The sequence below is a fragment of the Neovison vison genome, chromosome 13 (genome assembly GCF_020171115.1).
Source record: "Neovison vison isolate M4711 chromosome 13, ASM_NN_V1, whole genome shotgun sequence".
In the NCBI taxonomy this organism is placed as follows: Eukaryota; Metazoa; Chordata; class Mammalia; order Carnivora; family Mustelidae; genus Neogale; species Neogale vison.
The window spans coordinates 136,001,471-136,020,958 of NC_058103.1; the positions used below are offsets into that span (position 1 = coordinate 136,001,471).

Below are 19,488 nucleotides of genomic sequence, written 5' to 3' on the forward strand. Positions count from 1 at the left end.
GGCACCTGGGTGGCTCAGTGGGTTAAAGCCTCTGCCTTCGGCTCAGGTCATGATCTTAGGGTCCTGGGTTAAAGGCCCAAGTGAGGCTCTCTGCTCAGCAGGGACCCTGCTTCCCTTCCTCTCTCTGCCTGCCTCTCTGCCTACTTGTGATCTATGTCTGTCAAATGAATAAATTTTTTTTTTAAAGATTTTATTTATTTATTTGACAGAGAGAGATCACAAGTAGGCAGAGAGGCAGGCAGAGAGAGAGAGAGGAGGAAGCAGGCTCCCTGCTGAGCAGAGAGCCCGATGCGGGACTCGATCCCAGGACCCTGAGATCATGACCTGAGCCGAAGGCAGCGGCTTAACCCACTGAGCCACCCAGGCGCCCCTAAATGAATAAATTTTTAAAAAAACAAAAACTGTACACACCCCGTGCACACATGCACGTGTGCACACACACTCTCCCCCTTTCTCACTCCCCGCTTTCATTTTGGCATCTTGCCACTTTTATCAGAGCTCCAGAACCTCAAATGAAACCCAAATCAGTCCTTTCCACCACTTGCTAGAACTGCTGGTTGGACTGGTGTTGGAATTAGCTGTAAGTTTAAGTCACCCACCTGTAACCCGACCTTTCTCCACGGGCCTCTCCGTCCTGTTTTCACAGAGGTGATCTGAGAGTAGCTAGTGCAAAGAGAAATGCAGGCACTTAATGCGATTTCAAAAGAAGGTTCTCTTCGCAGCTTGTGTGTCTGCATTCACCACCGTTTCTGTGTGCGGGTCACATCCGTGGCTTCTTGTAGGCTTATAGTGATTCCGTGATCCAGTGGCCGCCTGGATTCCGGGTGCGTTCCATTTTCTGAAATGGCCTGTGTTCCCCTTTCCAGTTCCTTCCATTCCCCTGGACGTTCTCTCCGCATCCAACTCCTCTTCCCAGCTCATCGTGAAGTGGAACCCGCCGTCCCTGCCCAACGGCAACCTCAGTTACTACATTGTGAGGTGGCAACGGCAGCCACAGGACAGCTACCTTTACCGGCACAATTACTGCTCCAAAGGTAAGGTGGGGGTTGCCCGTGGCGGGGAGGGTGTGGACCTGGAACCAAACTCCCGCCGTCTGGAGTATCCGCGCTCCAACGTACCACGTAGCCCCTGACAGTTCGAGCCCATCCTCGGAGACCGACCCCACATTATCCGTTAAGCGCGCTGACTGCTGCCCCCTTCTGCCCACCGGCCCACCGGCCCGCCCAGCTTAGCCTTCATGTCTGCTCTTGTCGGGCTTCTCTTTCCCGAGCAGACAAAATCCCCATCAGGAAGTACGCCGACGGCACCATCGACATCGAGGAGGTGACAGAGAATCCCAAGACTGAGGTGTGCGGCGGAGAGAAGGGGCCTTGCTGCGCCTGCCCCAAAACGGAGGCCGAGAAGCAGGCCGAGAAGGAGGAGGCCGAGTACCGCAAAGTCTTTGAGAACTTCCTGCACAACTCCATCTTTGTGCCCAGGTACCTGGTGTCGCTTGAAAATGTCTGCGGGCTGACGCTCCTCAGGCAGGCTCTGTGGCGTGCTCCCCACGCAGGGGGTCTGTGAGGTCAGCAGCCTTGGGGCAGAACCCGGTAGCCATCGAGGGGGAAAAACAGAACAACAAGAACAGTCCATCAGCTTGGGTGAGTGGGTGCCTGGGGCAGGCAGATAGCACTGAAGGAAAGGGAGACCAGGGGATTGTGCCACTGGGGGCCACGGGCACGTCAGTGCCACTGCCTCAGCCACAAGGCATCCCGTGGACGGCAGGTGGGTTCTCAGCTGCGGGGACAGGAAGTGAAACTCAGAGAGGCCCCCACCCATGGAGACCAGCAAACGACCATGGAGACCCACAAGGGCCCTTCCGGCACATCCCACTTCTCCGTGCGGCCTCTCAAAGCCCGGCAGAGGAGAAGCGAAGCAAGAGGGAGAAAACCAGAGTGAGTTTTGAAAGTGGCCCAACTCCCAGACACAACCAGATGCCACAGACATCTGCGACAAGCAGGTTTGCGAAGCAGCGGAGAGGACGGCCTTTCGAGGCAATGCAGCCCCTGTCCCCAGGAATCTCTGCTGCCCTGCTTCAGTCCCTGGGTCTGCCAAGTGGGGACAAAAATGGAGGGAGGTAGAGGTGCAAAGCTGCACTTGTCGCAGCAGCCAAAATTGGTAATAAGCCACGTGCCCAGGAGCGGATGAATAGATAAGCAAAATACAGTCTAGGCTCGCGATGGCATATTATCCAGCCATAAAAAGGAATGCGATTCTGACGAAGGGCACCGCTGGTATTGACCTTGAAAACATTACACTAAGTGAAAGAAGCCAGATGTGAAAGGAACAGATATGGTAGAATTCCTTACCTGCAAAGCCTCACTAGAGGCAAATTCATGGTGACAGAAAGTGCATTCAGGTTTCTAGGGGGCTCCGGGATAGAGGAGGATGGGGAGTTGGGCCTTAATGGGTCTAAGAGCTTCTGTTTGAGGTGATGGAAACTTCTGGAAACAGTGGTAATAATGATTGTACAGAATCATGAATGCAATCAGTGTCTGAACAGTATGCTTAAAAATGGCTAAAATGGCAAGATTTAGGTAATTTTTTGTTCAAAAACTTTATCTTACCACAATAAGAAATGGTTTAAAAGACAAAAAACATGCGGGGCTCCTGGGTGGCTCAGTGGGTTAAGTCTCTGCCTTCACCTCAGGTCATGATCTCAGGGTCTGGGATCAAGTCCCACATCGGACTCTCTGCTTGGCGGGGAGCCTGCTTCTCCCTCTCCCTCTGTCTGCCTCTCTGCCTACTTGTGATCTCTCTTTCTCTCTCTGTCAAATAAATAAGTAAAATCTTAAAACACACGCAAACACACACACACAACATAGACCTGCCATGTCTGGGGAAGGAGATGGAAACAGAGTGGTGGTCCTTGTCTCTCTTTTCCTCCTGAGAGATCACAGTGCGGTGTTTACAAACCGGCCCTTGCCTGAGTTGTGAGCAGAGGACCTGGATCCACTTGCACCTACGCGCTCCCGGTCCCCACGGCACCCCTGCCACCAGCCCACTGCCCAGCGTCTTCTGTGATCGCTGTTCCTCGTGCCCCCGACCGTGAGAGGCACCAGAAGCCTGTAAATTCAATTTATTCTGTAATGCCCTGGCCCTTAAAGGTGTACTTGGATTGTAACTACAAATGGCTTTTAAAGTGATTTTTTTTTTCCCCGTCGAGTGACTTCCCTGATATTTGTGTAATATTCCAAGATACCCATTTGACTTTGAAAAATCGTTAGGAAAGATGACTTTAGAGTGGCGGGCCTTCCTTTCAGAACAAAGTTTCTCATTGCTTCATGCCTTTCTGCCCCTCCTCTCCTCTCTAGGAGTTGAACCCCCTGGCCTGTGAAGGTAGGAGAGCCTTTGTGGGTCCCCCTGACCTGCTCTGCCCAAGACCTCCCCCACCCCCCCGCGGCTGCGTTCAGGTCCCATCCGATTATCTGCAGGTCATGTGTACTTCCAAGAAAAAGAGTGTTGGAGGAGCTCAAAGAGGTTTACAAACTAGAATTCAGGCTTAGTGACTTCTTCAGCAGCCTAATTACTGAACAATCCATTTGGCCCTTAGCTTTACATTTTGACACATTAGGGCCCTTGCCCTTGGGTGGCGTGGCTGCTCAACATGGGCCACCTCCCCCCCCCACCGTGCCGGCAGAAGCGCAGCTATGGGCACTTCCTGCGGACGCAAAGCAGATGGGCAGGAGTTGTCTGTTTATTCCCTAGCAGAAGCCGTGGGCCCCGTTGGTGCCTCATCCCACCGGCCCGCTAGAGGTTCAGGTTGTGAGCCCCGGCTTTGGAGAAGTGTTGCCAAAGGGCCCCGAGCTTTCAGTCTGCAGCCACAAAGCAGAGCCTTTCTTTCCCATCAGTGGGGAACGCAAGATCGGGCAATGTAAAGGCAGAGCTGTGGTCAACGCAGGTATTAGTAATGCCCGTGTTCGTGTTGCCGAACTCAAAATAAGTTTCCTCTATGCCAACCTGCCCCTGACGGATGCTCGCCTCCGCCCATTTGGCCCTGACACTGTCTGTCCTAAGACAAGTCTGACCTGCTATTTTGTCTTTTCATGGGATGACCGTAAATACTGTATTTGCCCACAGTGAGAGGCCATGATGTATACACACTTTGAATTGTTTTTTTTTTTAATGCCTCCTACCGAGGATATAAATCTCATGTCCACACAATTTGCAAAAATTTCGATAGAAGGAATGTCTAGTTGGCAGAATGAGTCATAAGGGAAGGTTTTCTGTTTTACAACTCAACTGTCCAAAGACGACTTTTCTTTCTTTCAATTCATTCTTTTTTTTTTTTTTTAAGAATTTAATTTATCTCAGAGAGAGAAAGATAGTGTAAGAAATTCCAAGAGAGAGAACATGAGTGGGGAGGAGAGGGAGAGGGAGAAGCAGGCTCCCCACCAAGCAGGGAGCCTGATGCAGGGCTCGGTCCCAGGACCCTGAGATCATGACCTGAGCCGAAAGCAGACGCTTAATTGACTGAGCCACCCTGGTGCCCCTCTTTCCGTTGATCCTAAGAACAAGCCAGTCAAGTCAGGTTGGGTATGTTACATGTTGTCCAGCATGTCCCATGTGGTTTAAAGTGGATTGGAGGCTAGAGTTTGTTAAATTGCTTTCTGGAGTCCATATCTGGTGGTGAATGTCTTTGACCACGGCCTTTATTTTTTTTTAAATCACATAGTTGAGTTTAAGTAACTGAAATGTTGACAGATGTTGAAGACTGCAGGGCTTTCCAATAGAGTAAGTTGGGTCATGGAGTGGGAGTGGGGAAAGCTGACAGTGATCCTTGCTGTCGGTCGCACTATTTGGAAAATGTGGCTGTTTACAAAAAATCATGTGTGCCATTCTGCTTGCCTTATACCTTGTCTTCCTGATAATGTCCCGTGTGGCCTCCCTCCCCCAGCCCCTAACTTGGTGTCACTAGTAACAGCTGTAATCCCAGGTAAATGGGGATGGGCTATGGGAGGGGTTTGGGCAGAGTATTAATTTGCAGTGGATTAAACCCAAGCCAACTTCTCTCTCATAGACACGAGGATGTGTTGTGTTGGTTTTATGGGTGGTGTTGGTTTTGAAGAGAAGGCAGGACATTCGTTCTGGTAGATGTCAGAAAAGGGTTCCCTAGCGATAAATGTAGTTCTTTGTGTCCTTCCCTTTCGGGAAGATTGGTTGGTGTGTAGAGTGTGAGGATGGGAAATGGTCAGCCTCCTTTTCTAATCTTTCCTTCCCCGATGTCATGAAAGCGAATACAGTGAGGCCATCAGTGCACGGCCTGACCCTGCAGTACTCTGTCTGGTGGGATGAGCATATCCGGGTTGATGTTTTAGGTTAGGACCCACTGGGTCACTGCACAAAAGCGGTGATAGCATTTTCTGCAGGGAAATCCATGGGCCAGACAGACTGGGGAGCCAGAGGCCCTTTCCCCCAAGCTCCCTGCTTTTTCCCTTCCAAGCTTTTCACTTCAAGGCAGATCAGGATCCACCGGAAACCTGCTGAGTGTCAGCTGAGCCCCAAGTGGCTTCTCAGGTCCCCTGATTCCCCATGGGACTTCTCCCTCTCCCCTGCATGAGAACTGAGGAGCATTCCCACTTTCTGATCTTTCTCCTTGCCTTGGGCCCTTGGTTTTCTTTCCCAGATGAGCTTTGTTCTGGGACCCTTCTTATGCATGGGAGGAGTGAGCCCACGGACAGCCCTAGTGTAGAACCGACAGCAGCCTGCTTCCCGCTGTTGCTGGAGGTTGGCCTGCGGGGGACTGTTCCTCGTCTGGGTACTTACTCTCATGTTCTGTTGCTGTTGCTTCCTCTAAATGCGAGGGGCTTATTTTTAAGGTTTCTGAGGGGAAACCAAAGCCCTTGTTTCTGTATCCCACAACAACAGCCATTGGAACAGTCACCCTCACCAGCTGTGCGGATCACCTCTCCTGCCCTTTGGGTGCGAACATTCTCTTTGGATTTCTCTTTTGCTGTCCTATTGCTTTTGTAGCTGTTGTTCTGAGCCTTAGTCCAGGCCTTGAGCGGCTCTGCCCCTGTCAACAGCAGGGCCTGGGAGAGGCCACAGGAGGTCGCTGCTGAGTGGGAGGCAAGCCAGACTGGAAAGACCTCCAGGAGTGTGAAAAATCCAGACACTGGGGTCTCAGAGGAAGACAGGGTCAGAGGGAGCCCCAAAGGGAAGGGTGTGGGGGTCCACATAAGTGCTTGCTGCTTGGTATCTTTCTTTCCACAAAAGGGGGTCAGCGAAGCTATCCTCTGGGGCCTGTACCACACAGCTCAGCTCTCACCTCACCCCCTAATAAATCTTCGTGTGGCCAGCAGGTTGGTCACTTTCAATGCTCAACCATAAGGCTGGTGGGCCGGGGAGAACAGACATTCTGACCAAAGGGCCAGGAGGCTGCAGAGCCAGAGGTGACTGAGGCATTTCTTTGCCTTTAGATACAATCGAGTCTCCACTCTGGGGGCCAGGGGGCAGTTTGTGTGCCGATTCTGAAGCTTGCAGAGTAGAGAAAGCGAAATAGCGAAGAAGGAAATCCCCGTATTATTTGTTGGTTCTTACCCAAAAGGGCTGAATAGCTCCTTTCATCCAAACTTGGGATTTTTTCTTTTCTTTCCGTTACTCTCACCCAAGTCATAGAAAGGACAAAAGAGGTAGCGGCACTCCCAAGCCAAGTTTTTTCTCTTCCTTGCAGACCTGAAAGGAAGCGGAGAGACGTCACACAAGTCACCAACACCACCATGTCCAGCCGAGGCAGGAACACCACAGTGGTGGACACCTATAATATCACAGACCCAGAAGAGCTCGAGACAGAATACCCTTTCTTTGAGAGCAGAGTGGATAACAAGGAGAGAACTGTAATCTCCAACCTGCGGCCTTTCACTTTGTACCGCATTGACATCCACAGCTGTAACCACGAGGCTGAGAAGCTGGGCTGCAGCGCCTCCAACTTTGTTTTTGCAAGAACCATGCCTGCAGGTAGGGTGTGATCCAGCGAACCCCTCTCCTGACTCACTCACAGCCCAGTGGAGAAGCTTATGTTTTATGAACACAGAATCTGTCATTCAGGGCAATGACCCTTAGTGTCCGTCTTGCTTATTAGAGAATGTGTGGTTATTCGTAGGCAGCGTGGTAGACCAGCAGCCCAGGGAATGGAGTCCCTTCATAGTGACATCATTTCCAACTCAGTCTTTGCACAAAGTCCTACAAGAGCAGGCACTGCCATTCAGGGTCAACTGCCCCGCTCCCACTTTGTTCACATTGTACATTCCCATGGCCCTAGTCCCCATTTGTGCACACATAAATTTGCCCAGTCCCTCCTGAGTCATCAGGTTCCGTGGAATCTGTTAGCTGCCTTGACTCAGGGTGACCTTTGCTCCTCAAGGTCAACTGCTGGAGTAGCCGTTGGTCCTGCCTCTTGGGTCTTCACCTTTCCCTTGGAAGTTAAAAAGCTGTCTGTTGTTCACATTGCCAATTATCCATGTTTAAGGATGGAGGAACTGCCCATTCTCTTTCCTGCCCGGGGTTAGCGGCTAGCAGAGGAGCCCAGAAGTGGAGTCTAGAAGAAGGGCCCTCCAGGACGCCGTTCTGGTGCTGACGCACGGCGTGTCTCAGGGCCACTGCCAGCTCCCCTGGCCTCAGTTTCCCCCCCTTCTGGGAGAGACAGAAGAGCCTTCCCCTGCTGTCACTTGCAGAAACTCCAGGCACTGCCTGGCTTACTGCTTCAAACAGCAGCAAGAGTGTGAGCCCCCGGCCTCAGCTAGCCATGGCTGGAGGAAGGGTGGACAGAGGCCCAGCTCCACGCTGTCCTTCACGCCCACATCAAGGTTGAGTTTGCCGCACGTAGACGCATGTAGATATAGACGTGGAAAGCTCTGTGTCGCCGCCTGGAGGCTTGTGGCCACCGCCTCTGCTCACAAGGAGCCTTTTTTTTTTTTTTTTTTTTTTTAAAGATTTTATTTATTTATTTGACAGAGAGAGATCACAAGTAGGCAGAGAGGCAGGCAGAGAGAGAGGAGGAAGCAGGCCCCCTGCTGAGCAGAGAGCCCGATGCGGGACTCGATCCCAGGACCCTGAGATCATGACCTGAGCCGAAGGCAGCGGCTTAACCCACTGAGCCACCCAGGCGCCCCACAAGGAGCTTTTTGATGCTGCTTGTGCTTGAGGCATCACACAGTTTCCCTTCTCGAGGGGTAGAAGCCAAAAGCCAGAAATAAGTTACTCAGGCTGCCGGGGGTTTCCAACTGTACTTGACAGAGCAGACTTTTTTGCAGGGGAGGTTGGGTTGCTAAGGGGGAGCAAGCCTGAGACCCATCAATGGACTGCTTGGCTTCCAAACTCTGTGCTACATGTGAGCAGCCGGCTGTGGGGGGGGGGGTCTGTGTGGTCCTCATCCTCAGCCCTGCTCACACGGACTGGGGAGGGTGTGCTCAGGGTAGCCCACCCCAGTGGGGGAGGACCCGAGTCTGACTTTCTCGCTTGTTTCAATTGTCACGCAGAAGGGGCAGATGACATTCCTGGGCCGGTGACCTGGGAGTCGAGGCCTGAAAACTCCATCTTTCTCAAGTGGCCAGAACCTGAGAATCCCAACGGGTTGATTCTTATGTATGAAATAAAATACGGATCACAAGTCGAGGTAAGACGGGCTCAGTGGTCCACATCGGGGTCCCCATTCCAACCGATGGCACGCACTGGCGGGGCAGGACAGACCGCCTCCCGCTTAGTGGAGGACTTAACCCCAGAAAATGGGGAACTGAGTCAGTAAGGACTTCCGTCTTTCCACGAGCCGCACAGTCTCTGAGGACAGTACTCGGAGTAGATGAGGAGGGGTGCTGGTTCTCCCCCGTAAGAAACGACTTTGTTACAGAAAATGATCTTTCCGCATAAGCTAGATTGTCCTTAAGAACTTTTCACCTTTGTGGGGCTCTTTTTGATTACCAAAAAAACACAGAGATCTGTTTGGTTAGAACTTGGGTGCATTCACAGTTACTGGAAGACGGCCATTCAACATTCTCTTCCTTCCCTGTATTAATGCAAATCGGGATCAGAGTCAGGCACGAGGCGGAGGGGGGCAGCAAGAGGCACCCATTTCTCACAGGCTTGCGGGGAATTGGCACTTGTGTTCTGTTTCCCCCAGGACCAGCGGGAGTGCGTATCAAGACAGGAGTACAGGAAGTATGGGGGCGCCAAGCTTAACCGGCTCAACCCGGGGAACTACACGGCCCGGATCCAGGCCACCTCTCTCTCCGGGAATGGGTCCTGGACAGACCCGGTGTTCTTCTACGTCCCAGCCAAAAGTAAGGATTGGAGAAGCAGTGACTGGAAAACACGAAAGCGGGTTGGGCTGGGAATGGGAAAGCCTGGGCTCTCGGGGTGCTCTCCGCCTTTCTGATTTTCCACTGGAATGGAGTTGGCCGGATTTCAGAAGGGTCACACTTCTGCCGGGTCCTCCTTTGGGAACTCGAGCATGGGAAGCTATTGCTTGGAGCTCCCACCTCATTTGATGGGAAGGGAGAGGGTCTGAGCCCCTTTTGAGGGTCAGGGGCTCAACAAGAGGCCTTTGTTCTCAACTTGTTTTACGTGGGAAGCATTTTACAAAGCCCTGAATTGACCAGTCCAACTCTTACCCGATTTGGGCTACTGGTTAGGACTCAGACTCAGGGCTTAGAATCCCAAGGGGTGACCAAAACCTGGAGGCCATTGGGTCCAGCCTGTTCCAGGGTAAGAGTCTCTGTAACAGCGTCTCAGACTAAGGCCTTATCCCCTTCACTGCCTATCGGAAAAAATACAGATGTACTTTTAAAGCACCTGCACGCATGGAAAGCGCACAGCGTGATTTTATGCTCAAGCTGTTGACAAGACAGAATTTTCAGAAGGCCGTACTAGGCAAGGCTTTCAGATTTGAAAACTGAGTTTTGTAACATGTGTCAGTACACCACGGGCCTTGTGCTTGCTGGGCCGAGAAAACACAGTATTTTATTTGGTGACACAAATATTCCTCGTTACTTCCACGTTGACTTTCCATTTCTTATTAGGAACCCAGTTTTTCAGATGATTTCCTGTTCAGATGATGGGATCTAGTTTGGCCAGACACTGTTCCTCACTGTCCCACTTGAAAGAGCAGCCCACCGTGCTGACTGGTGCTACTTTGGGGTTCAGTGGGTGGTCCTCACGTCTGTGGTCCCTCCCGGGGTCCGCATTTGGGCTACCCTGATCTAGCATCTCAGTTTTTAAAAATTCAGGATTCAACCAATCCAGCTATCCACCTGGTTAGTACCTAAGAGTCAAAGACAGGTGTTTGAAAATCCTAATAGTACAGATATCAAAAGAAGAACGGCATGCATAGGACTGCAGACCTTGAAGTAGCATTTGATGAGCCTGGCACTGTGCCTGAGTTCTGGTTTTAGGGGAAAACAGACAGCTTCGGCAGATGATTCCATCAGCTCAAAAGAGTCTGAATTCTCCATGGGGCCCACTAACCTGCTCTCCCCAGCAAGCCTCTGCCACCCGGTCCAGGGCTAGAACCTTCCCAGTGATGCCTAGAACCCTCTCCAGAGCTGTGGCTGGCTTTCTCTTCTCCTCTTTTCTCTCTTCTCTGCATCAATCCTGTAGGAACAGAGCCTAGGCTTAGCAGCGTAGCATCAGGCCGCAGTCTTTGCAATAGCTGACTTGGCTTCTCTTCGGAGAGGACACATTCCCCTCTGCCATTGCTACCCCGTCTTTAACCCTGGCAGGGCTGGGATGCCACTGGGAACCCGGAGAGCCCCTCTGATGGACCCCTTCCAGCAGAACTTGGCACGTACTGCAGGAAAATGAAATCTGCATGCCTGCTTTGCTGTTTGTCCTTATGTCAGACAAGACTCTCCTGCTACTGCACAGTCTCTTTTCCTCTTGTTTAATCCTCAGAGGAGACAGAAGCTTTGCAAGCTTTCTGGCAACCACTGTCCTTTTAGGAACCCTTCATGTGCTTGAATGCTATTAAATGACTCTTCAGAGTTTCCTTCTCCAGACTAAATAATCTCCAGTCTCTTGGCCTTTTCCTGTTGCCCAGTCACAGAGACCAATTTTCTAGCCATTTCATCATTGTGCTCCTCTCCGGCTGGGTTCCAGTTTCTCCATGTCCCCACTGAAATGTGAAACTCAGAACACGGTACAACCTGACCAGTAGGCTAAGTGATAACGAATGTAAGAAGTCGTCCTTGGGAGGAAAAACGAAAACTTGGCTGGTTTCCCAACAGCAGTGATAATTTGAGAGGGTTTTCGGGAATTAGAAAGTGCAGGAGATCCATCCATGTTGAGAACGAGCTGATGAAAATGTCCTTAATTTAAAAAATCAAAATAGCATTAATAATCCATAAAGAGTCATAATGGTGATGATTTTTAGTGGCAAAATAATCACTGATGTGTGACTTTTACTAGGTGTCCCTGGGTCCCCAGTGAGTTCTATCGTTTCCATATAGACATCTCTACTTGGGTGGTCCCGTGAGTGCCTCCCACTCCCATGAGTACCAGAACCCAAGTCATGGTTGCTGCCCTCCGAGTATCTCTCTGTCCTTTGTTCCCAAGGTCAGTCAGTGGCGCCATGATCCATGCCCCATGCAAGCCTGGAACCTTACATCCTTCTCTCTCTCTCTCTTTCTCTCTCCAGCCACCCATTTCCCATTCAAACCCCAGTCCCATTGATTCTACCTCTTCCATGTCCCTGAAATCCAGCCCCTTCTGCCACCACCACAGCCTGCAGAGTACTTGCCTTGAGGGGCAGGTCTGAGCTGTGGGGGCAGGAACGGTCCCGGGACCATGGCTTCCCAGCTGCCTGTGTGACCGTGGGGAGGACCGTCCATCTCTCTGAGTCTTCTTCCTTGGTAGCCAAGGAGGACTGGTCTCTTTGTGAGGTCTGGGCTGGATATTGCAGAACTTAGCCAGATCCCCTCCTGCCCTCTGGCACCCTCCAAGATGTGGCCATGCCTCCTCCATGCCACCAGCCCCCCCACAGACTATCCTCCAGCACTGCTGTCCCCACATACACAAATGTGCTCAGTTCACTGTGGGGCCCAAGAGCTCACACTGGCTCTCTTTCATCTGCAGAATGAGGTTCGAACTGCTTGGGTTGAACAGGCCCATTGGGAGCCAACCCAGCTTCTCCCCAGTATCATCTCCAACCATTCCTCTGTGCTTGGAAAGCTTCCCCGACTCCCTTCTCTCCTCTGCCTTGCTTTCAATGTCCTTGCAACATGGGCATCCTTGCAAAATGTGGGCAGTCTACCTCTTCGGTGTCAGTGCTCCCTGGGAACACAGTGACTTCCCGTATCCAGCAGAGTCTTCGAGGCTGTGCAGCAGCGTCCCAGGTGCCCACCTGTCACCTGAGTGCTGGTGACGGGGATGAGCAGGTGTGGCGGTCAGGCTTGTAACTATACCTGAATGTCTGGGGAGAATTCAGAACAACTTTGGCCAGGGGTGCCATACGGTTAGGTGTTTTTAAATCATCTCTGGAACTTTCTGAAGACAGATAAAGGTCAACAGAGCTTACTAGGACACCAGCTTCATACCAAACAGATTAAATAATACATTTATGATCTAAATACAAGGGTCAGTATCACTTGGGCTCTAAATAGGTAAGAATCCATTCCTTTTATTTTTGCAAATGTGTGTGTGTGTGTATCCACTAGTAGTCATTAAATTGCACACAAAGATGACTTTACCTGAGCCCACCACGTGAACTATTATGTCAAGGTACACTGTACTTTAAAAATGAGTTATTCTCATTGCTCCTCTGTGTGTACTCATTTTACCTTTTTTTTTTTCCTTTCCCCCTGAATATCTCAGAGTGTTTTGCTGTTCTATCTGATACTGTTTACCTTCAGAATCCCTAGTCTGTGATAGGGCAGTAAAGGAATTTTCGGGCATTTTTTTTCTCATTCTTGCTGCTAAAACAAAAGAAAGTAAACAAAAAACGACCGGCCTGTGCACCTTGTGATACTTTTGTCATTTCCCTTGTTTCTGCAGTAACGTACGAAAACTTCATCCACCTGATCATCGCTCTGCCGGTCGCTGTCCTGCTGATCGTGGGGGGGCTTGTTATAATGCTGTACGTCTTCCACAGGAAAAGGTGAGTGACTCCGGGGGAAGCTCAGACACCTTAGGTGGCTGCACGGTCTGGTGAGGGGACCCCGAGGGCAAGCAAACGTCTGAAGGATCTCGAGGGAATATTTTACGGAACGGGTGACCCGATTTTTCCGTCAAAGGTTCCTCGCAGGAAAAAGAGAACATTTTGTAAGGATTCAGCAACAACAGAAAACGTATTGGGGGCCGGTATGGTCCACCCCTTTGCTCACGGATCCCGCTGCTCACGTATGCAGAGATTTTTCCAAACCCAGTGTCCAGCCTCTTCTGGCCAGTAGGCCTTCCCGTTTCTGATGAAGTGAAGAAACCATTGTCTCCTTAAAAGCTTTAACCCGAGGCCCCTGAAGAAGCCCAAGGACGTGTTAGCAAGATGGCTTTGGGGCCCGATGACAGAGCGTAGGTGAGAGCGGCAGGCAGGAGTTACCCGCACCCCCTTCCTCTGGATGCCCCTCACGAAACAGGACAGAGAAAACTGAGTGCCAAGATGACACGCGCGGAGATGGGGTTTTTTAACCTGAATTTTATCCCTTTGACAGGAATAACAGCAGGCTGGGCAATGGAGTGCTGTATGCTTCTGTGAACCCAGAGTACTTCAGCGCCGCAGACGGTAAGCGGCTAAGCCAGGGTCCCTGCCTGGGGACGTCCCAGATCGGGGAGCTTTCGGGAGTGTGGCTAACATAGGGCAAAGAGATTCGCATTATTTTGAGGTAACTTTGGCCTCAGAATACATCTTGGTTAACACCATTTTTTTTTTTTTTTAAATCAAAGTTTCTAGCAAGTTCACTGAGTGTGTCCAAAATTCTGGGACCGTGCAGAATGCCCCAAAGAAAAACAAGCTTCAGAGATGACTAGTCAGCGAGGTAGTCCATTTACTTAATTGCCTGAAATTTTATGCTAGAATGACAAAAGCCATTTTAATTGTTGACATCTAGTCGGAGGGTATGCCGCAGCTGACCAAACAGTCCTCTTAAACTGGTTTCAGCTTGAATTTCATATCACTGGGACTGTCTTTGATCACTCACAGCCTCCCTGCATTTTTCTGTCTCAGGGTTTTTCTGTTCACCCCCTCCTGACTGGGATCTCAGGATTTCTATCCTCACAGCCCCTTCATAGACCCCCGGGTCATAATTCACGAGGGCCATTTAGTCCAGCGAGTGAGAAGGTTTGACTTGGAAGCTGAGTTGTACCCCATGGGTATTTGTCTTCCTTGTTTGCCGTCTCTTCTCCCTCAGGGTCTTGAACCCAGACCTTTCAAAGTCAGTCAGCGCAGGGCATTGGTCCAGGAGTCCAGTGACAGTAGCACCATGACCTGGCGCTTTGCCGGGGGCTTTTATGAACGCCGCCCCATTTGGTCCCTACATCTGCGTTAGGTGGCTGTTCTTGGGCCCACCTGTGCAGAGGTGAGGCAGGGAGGTTCGGGGCAGAGGCTTGCCCAGGTCACGTCGCGAGGCAGTTGAGAAGTCAGGGGGACGCAGCCCCTGGGGTCAAAAAACATTTGCCTCTTGGCTTCAGGTGAAGTGAAAGCAGATGTAGATGTGGGGGAGGTAGGACACAGATTCATGGTTATGCCGATTGATTGTCCTGATCAAATGGAAAACATAAGAAAAACACTTAGACACTCTAAAGCACTCTATAAAGTCTCACTGTGATTTCTTTAATAACTTCTAATTCAGTTCTGCTTATCAAAAGCAGCCTCCCCAGGGGCACCTGGGTGGCTCAGTGGACTAAGCCTCTGCCTTCAGCTCAGGTCATGATCTCAGGGTCCTGGGATTGAGCCCCGCATCGGGCTCTCTGCTCAGCAGGGAGACTGCTTCCCCCTCTTCTCTGCCTGCCTCTCTGCCCACTTATGATCTCTGTCTGTCAAATAAATAAATAAATAAAATCTTTGAAAAAAAAAACAAAAAAACAAGCAGCCTCCTGGAGTAGGAATCAAGTGCTGAATAATTCCTGAATCTATAAAGATCTCATAAAGCTTTATTTTAATTAATAGTTTTGTATATATGCATATTTGTGTGTACATATTCATACACACACCTCTGTACTCCTGTATATAATGTGTGTATGTATATAATGCATAGAGAACATTCTGGAAGGATGCACACCAAACTTAAAATAGTAGTTACTTGTGGGGAGGATCTTTTTCTTCATTTAAAAAAAAAACAAAGGACTTTTATGCATTGTTTGTGTGAATGATAGCTTTATAAAAATATATATAAGATAAGGAGTCATCACACCCTTAATGGAATTGAGGGGGGAAGCCACTTTCCCTCTCCGTAAAGGTGGACTAAGACTCTTCCAGAGACTTTGCTCTGCTTTGAAATAAAACTCAGGAGACTGGCATTTGTAGCTTTGACTACGAAGCATCCGGGGAGTTTGGAAAGAGCATTAATACAACAATATCAGACAGTACCAGTGACTGGAATTCAAAATGTGTATCTTCCCACAACTACTCTCATAATAGGCCTTGATTCTTCTTTAAAAATAAACAAAACCCAAACTCCCTGTCGCCCTGGCCAACAGGTAGGAACACCGTCACCTCATTCGAACTTAATTTCTTTGGCTTTTCACAAGCACCTCATAGCTCCTTTCCTCAAGGGGCAACAAAAGGACATTGCCCTTTGCAAGGGCTTTCAAAACTCCTTTTTCCAGAAGCTAATCTGCATGTCACCATTCTCCTGAGGACACCGAAAATCCCCCTCGAGGAAAGTGCTGATAACATTGTGCACAGAACCAGCGGTGGGCTGTGGGGCTGGTGGGGCTTAGGACAAAGTGTCTCTTTACACTTTCGGAAGGATGTTGTGATGAGTCTTCCCTACCTGCTCATCTGGCAGACTTACTCTCGTAAGCAGGCATCAGCCCCTTCTGGGGGCTAGGTGGCACCGAAGCCATACAGAGGGTAGACTTCCACTTACAAAATTCCAAAACACACATGTAGTATGAAATTCACCAAAAGTGTGTATGAGAGAAAATTCTAGATTAACATAGGCTTAGTGGGACCCTCCTCCGAGGTGTCTAATTTAGTTTTTATCCTGCCCTTTCCAGTTGCGGGATGGAGCTTCTGTTTTGATTTCTTTTCTGTCTTACCTCCCTTCTCCCTTTTCCTCTTTCTTTCTCGTTCCTTCCTGCCTGCCTGGAATTACTTATTTAATTCCTTAAACCAGACTGACCGAAAACCTGGGCTGGAGAAGCCCTAGTCAGGCTCAGTCTTAGCATGTCCCACCTCCCAGCCCCTCACCACCTGTCTCCGGTTATGGGAGGTCCCTGAGTTCCTGGAGCTCAGGCCAGAGCCCTGGTGAGACCCCACTGCTCATCAGCTGCCCCCGCAACTCACCACTGCCCCCCCCAACTCACCACTGCCCCCTCAACTCACCACTCACGACTCCCTGGTGCCAGAGCTCAGCCACTTTTGTACCCCCATAGACAGAGCCCCCAGGGTCTTTGGTGAGGCTGGACATACTTGTCTAGACAAGAACAGTGCTACCAGTAGAAATATAATGCCAGTCCCACGTGTAACCTCAATTTTTTCTAGTGGCCGTTTAAAAAAAAAAAGTAGGGGCACCTGGGTGACTCCGGGGGTTAAGCCTCTGCCTTCAGCTCAGGTCATGATCTCAGGGTCCTGGGATTGAGCCCCGCATGGGGTTCTCTGCTCAGCACGGAGCCCACTCCCCCCACCCCTGCCACCTGCCTGCCTCTCTGCCTACTTGTGATCTCTTTCTGTCAAATAAATAAAATCTTTTTAAAATTAATTAATTAAAAAAATAAAAGAAATAGGTGAAATAAGGATTAACAATAGGCTTTCTTTAACCCAATGTATGCAAAGTATTATCAATTTTGATATGTAATCAGCCCCAAAACTATTGAAATATTTACATGATTTTTTGTGCTCTTTGTGGGCTTTTTTGGTTTTTTCAAGTTTTACTTATTTAAGTCCTCTCTCCACCCAACGCGGGGCTCACATTCACAACCCTGAGATCAGGAGTCACACGCTCCCCCCGCTGAGCCTGCGGGGCACCCCCAAGTCCTTGTACCTGTTGTGAATCCCGCAGTTGGCGCATCTCAAATTGGACTCCTCTGTGGTTCTTCTGGGCTCCTTGAAGACTTGAAATACCTGTATTTGACCGTAGAGCTGCCTCACAGAGATTTCAGGACGAGCCGCGTCATGGTTCCCTGATGTCCTCTGTGGGCTTTAGGGAGTGGCATCTCGCGTTCTTCGGTTTTCCCCCAAAAGCACCTTCTGCTCCGGGGCCCCTCGCCTGACCTGGCTCGGTTCTGGTTTCTTCTTCTGTAGTGTACGTGCCTGACGAGTGGGAGGTCGCTCGAGAGAAGATCACCATGAGCCGCGAGCTGGGGCAGGGCTCCTTTGGGATGGTGTACGAAGGAGTGGCCAAAGGCGTGGTTAAAGATGAGCCCGAGACCAGGGTGGCCATTAAAACAGTGAACGAGGCGGCCAGCATGCGCGAAAGGATTGAATTTCTCAATGAGGCTTCAGTGATGAAGGAGTTCAACTGCCACCACGTGGTAAGAGACAGCCCTGAGGAGCCAGAGCCTGACACAGGGAAAACCTCCCCGAGAGTCCCCTGCCCCTGGACTCCCTTAGGGGGTTTGCTGTCTCCTCCCCCACCACCTCCCGGTGGCCCTCAGACATCTGTGCGTGGGAGGCGGACCCTGGGGCCTGCCCATCTGGGCTCTGCAGTGCCGGCGGCGTGGGTGGGGACCGTGGTGGGCCACCGTCACCCTCTGAGCCCCTCTCTTCTGTCCTCCCTCCCAGGTGCGGTTGCTGGGCGTGGTGTCCCAGGGCCAGCCGACGCTGGTCATCATGGAACTGATGACGCGGGGCGATCTCAAGAGCTATCTCCGGTCTCTGAGGCCAGAAATAGAGGTCAGTTTGGGTTTTAACCAATTGCGACGTTACCCGTCCTCTCTCGAACGCCTTCCCCCAGGAGACACGGCGTCTTTACATCTACTGACTGTCAGCATCGAATGTTTCTTGCTGCACGCTTGGTCCTTCGTGAGAACGATATCCCTGACTAGAGGGAGACCGTGAGCGTTCGCAGGAGGCACTTGACCTTCCTCAGATACCGCCCTACCTAACCCCTCTGTGTATCTGCTGCTGCGTTCCCTCCACCGCTCGTTACCCCCTGCATCGCCGGCGCCCCCTGATTCCCACCCCCCAGACCCGAGTCAGGGCTGCTGCCTCCCTGAAGTCTTCCCTGCCCCCCCCCCCCGACCTTGGCCAGGAGGAACCCTCTCCTCCCCTGACCTCTCTGCTCACCGGTCCTCTGAGCGGATCCCCCTTCCACCCTGGTGTTGGCGGTCCACCCCGGGCCCAGCCACACCCGGTTCAGGGTCAGTGGTGGTGGCAAGCAGTGTCTGAGTCAACGCTTGTCAGAGTTCTGTGTCAGGTGGACGCGATTCTCCTGCCGGGATGGTTTCCCTCTCAGCTCCGTGCCCAAGCGGTCGGCTCATTCACGAGCCCCTCCCCACCCACATGCACACACACCCGCCCCCCCCCCCGCCCCCGACACCAGCCCCGTCTGCGCCTTCCAGGCTGGGAAGCCCTGTTTCTCACACTGTACCTGCAGGTCAGGCCGGATCTTGAGGTAGAGTGATAATCGCCTCAGCGGGACTGTCTCTTCGTCTAGGCAAAAAAGATCCATTTGCATTACGAGCTTCACAGTCTACACTGGCAGAAATCCTGGGCAATTTTTCATTAGTCACCTCTTCTGTGGCAGGAACCCACAGGCCATCTTTTTAGCATACAGAAGCATGACCTGTAAAGGGAGGAATTCTGAGAATAACCCGGTAGATAAACACTTACAAAGAATACCGACAATATCCGCCTTTCATTGGGCCGCCTCCGTGGGTTTAAAGTCCCAACCTTCACCCTGACTTTGCTCGGCGTTGAGTAGGCTTTGCACCTGTTTGCCTCTGCCAGGGTCCTTCCCTTTCTCTACCCCTTTTGAATGCCTACATCCTTTCTCTGCTTGAGTTTAATCTTCTGTTTTCTTTTAATCTGCAGCTTCATTATCCCCCACGTCGTAGTAGTTCCTTAATTTGAGCTCTGAACACCTGTTCACGTGTGGCTTCCTTTATCCACAGCAGACGATGCTTGTGGTTCTGGGAGAGTCACGAGGCCGAGTGTGGCCCGGGCCCCTGCGGGCTGAGGGATGGACAGCACACCCCATCATCCCCCGCTCTGCTGGCATGGGTCCCCAGCTCTCCGAATCTTCATGCCTTTTCCCGGCTCACTTTGCTCATTCACAAGCTAGCGTGCATGAGAACCACTTCCTGGGACGGGCGGCTAGAGAGGCACGGCATCAGAGTTCTTCCCAGATTCATTTCGAGGCACCT

General features: G+C 51.1%; 1 protein-coding gene across 1 annotated transcript in view; it reads left to right on the forward strand.

The window, feature by feature from the left end:
* The window catches only part of IGF1R (insulin like growth factor 1 receptor), a 295,362-nt gene that overhangs the window by 254,066 nt on the left and 21,808 nt on the right, over positions 1 to 19,488 (forward strand). The window contains exons 9-17 of the mRNA XM_044230174.1: positions 867 to 1,034; positions 1,274 to 1,478; positions 6,713 to 6,996; positions 8,517 to 8,653; positions 9,155 to 9,314; positions 13,021 to 13,123; positions 13,674 to 13,744; positions 17,426 to 17,655; positions 17,906 to 18,016. Of these exons, the coding sequence (XP_044086109.1) occupies positions 867 to 1,034; positions 1,274 to 1,478; positions 6,713 to 6,996; positions 8,517 to 8,653; positions 9,155 to 9,314; positions 13,021 to 13,123; positions 13,674 to 13,744; positions 17,426 to 17,655; positions 17,906 to 18,016 (1,469 nt within the window). The remainder of the gene's footprint in view (positions 1 to 866; positions 1,035 to 1,273; positions 1,479 to 6,712; positions 6,997 to 8,516; positions 8,654 to 9,154; positions 9,315 to 13,020; positions 13,124 to 13,673; positions 13,745 to 17,425; positions 17,656 to 17,905; positions 18,017 to 19,488) is intronic.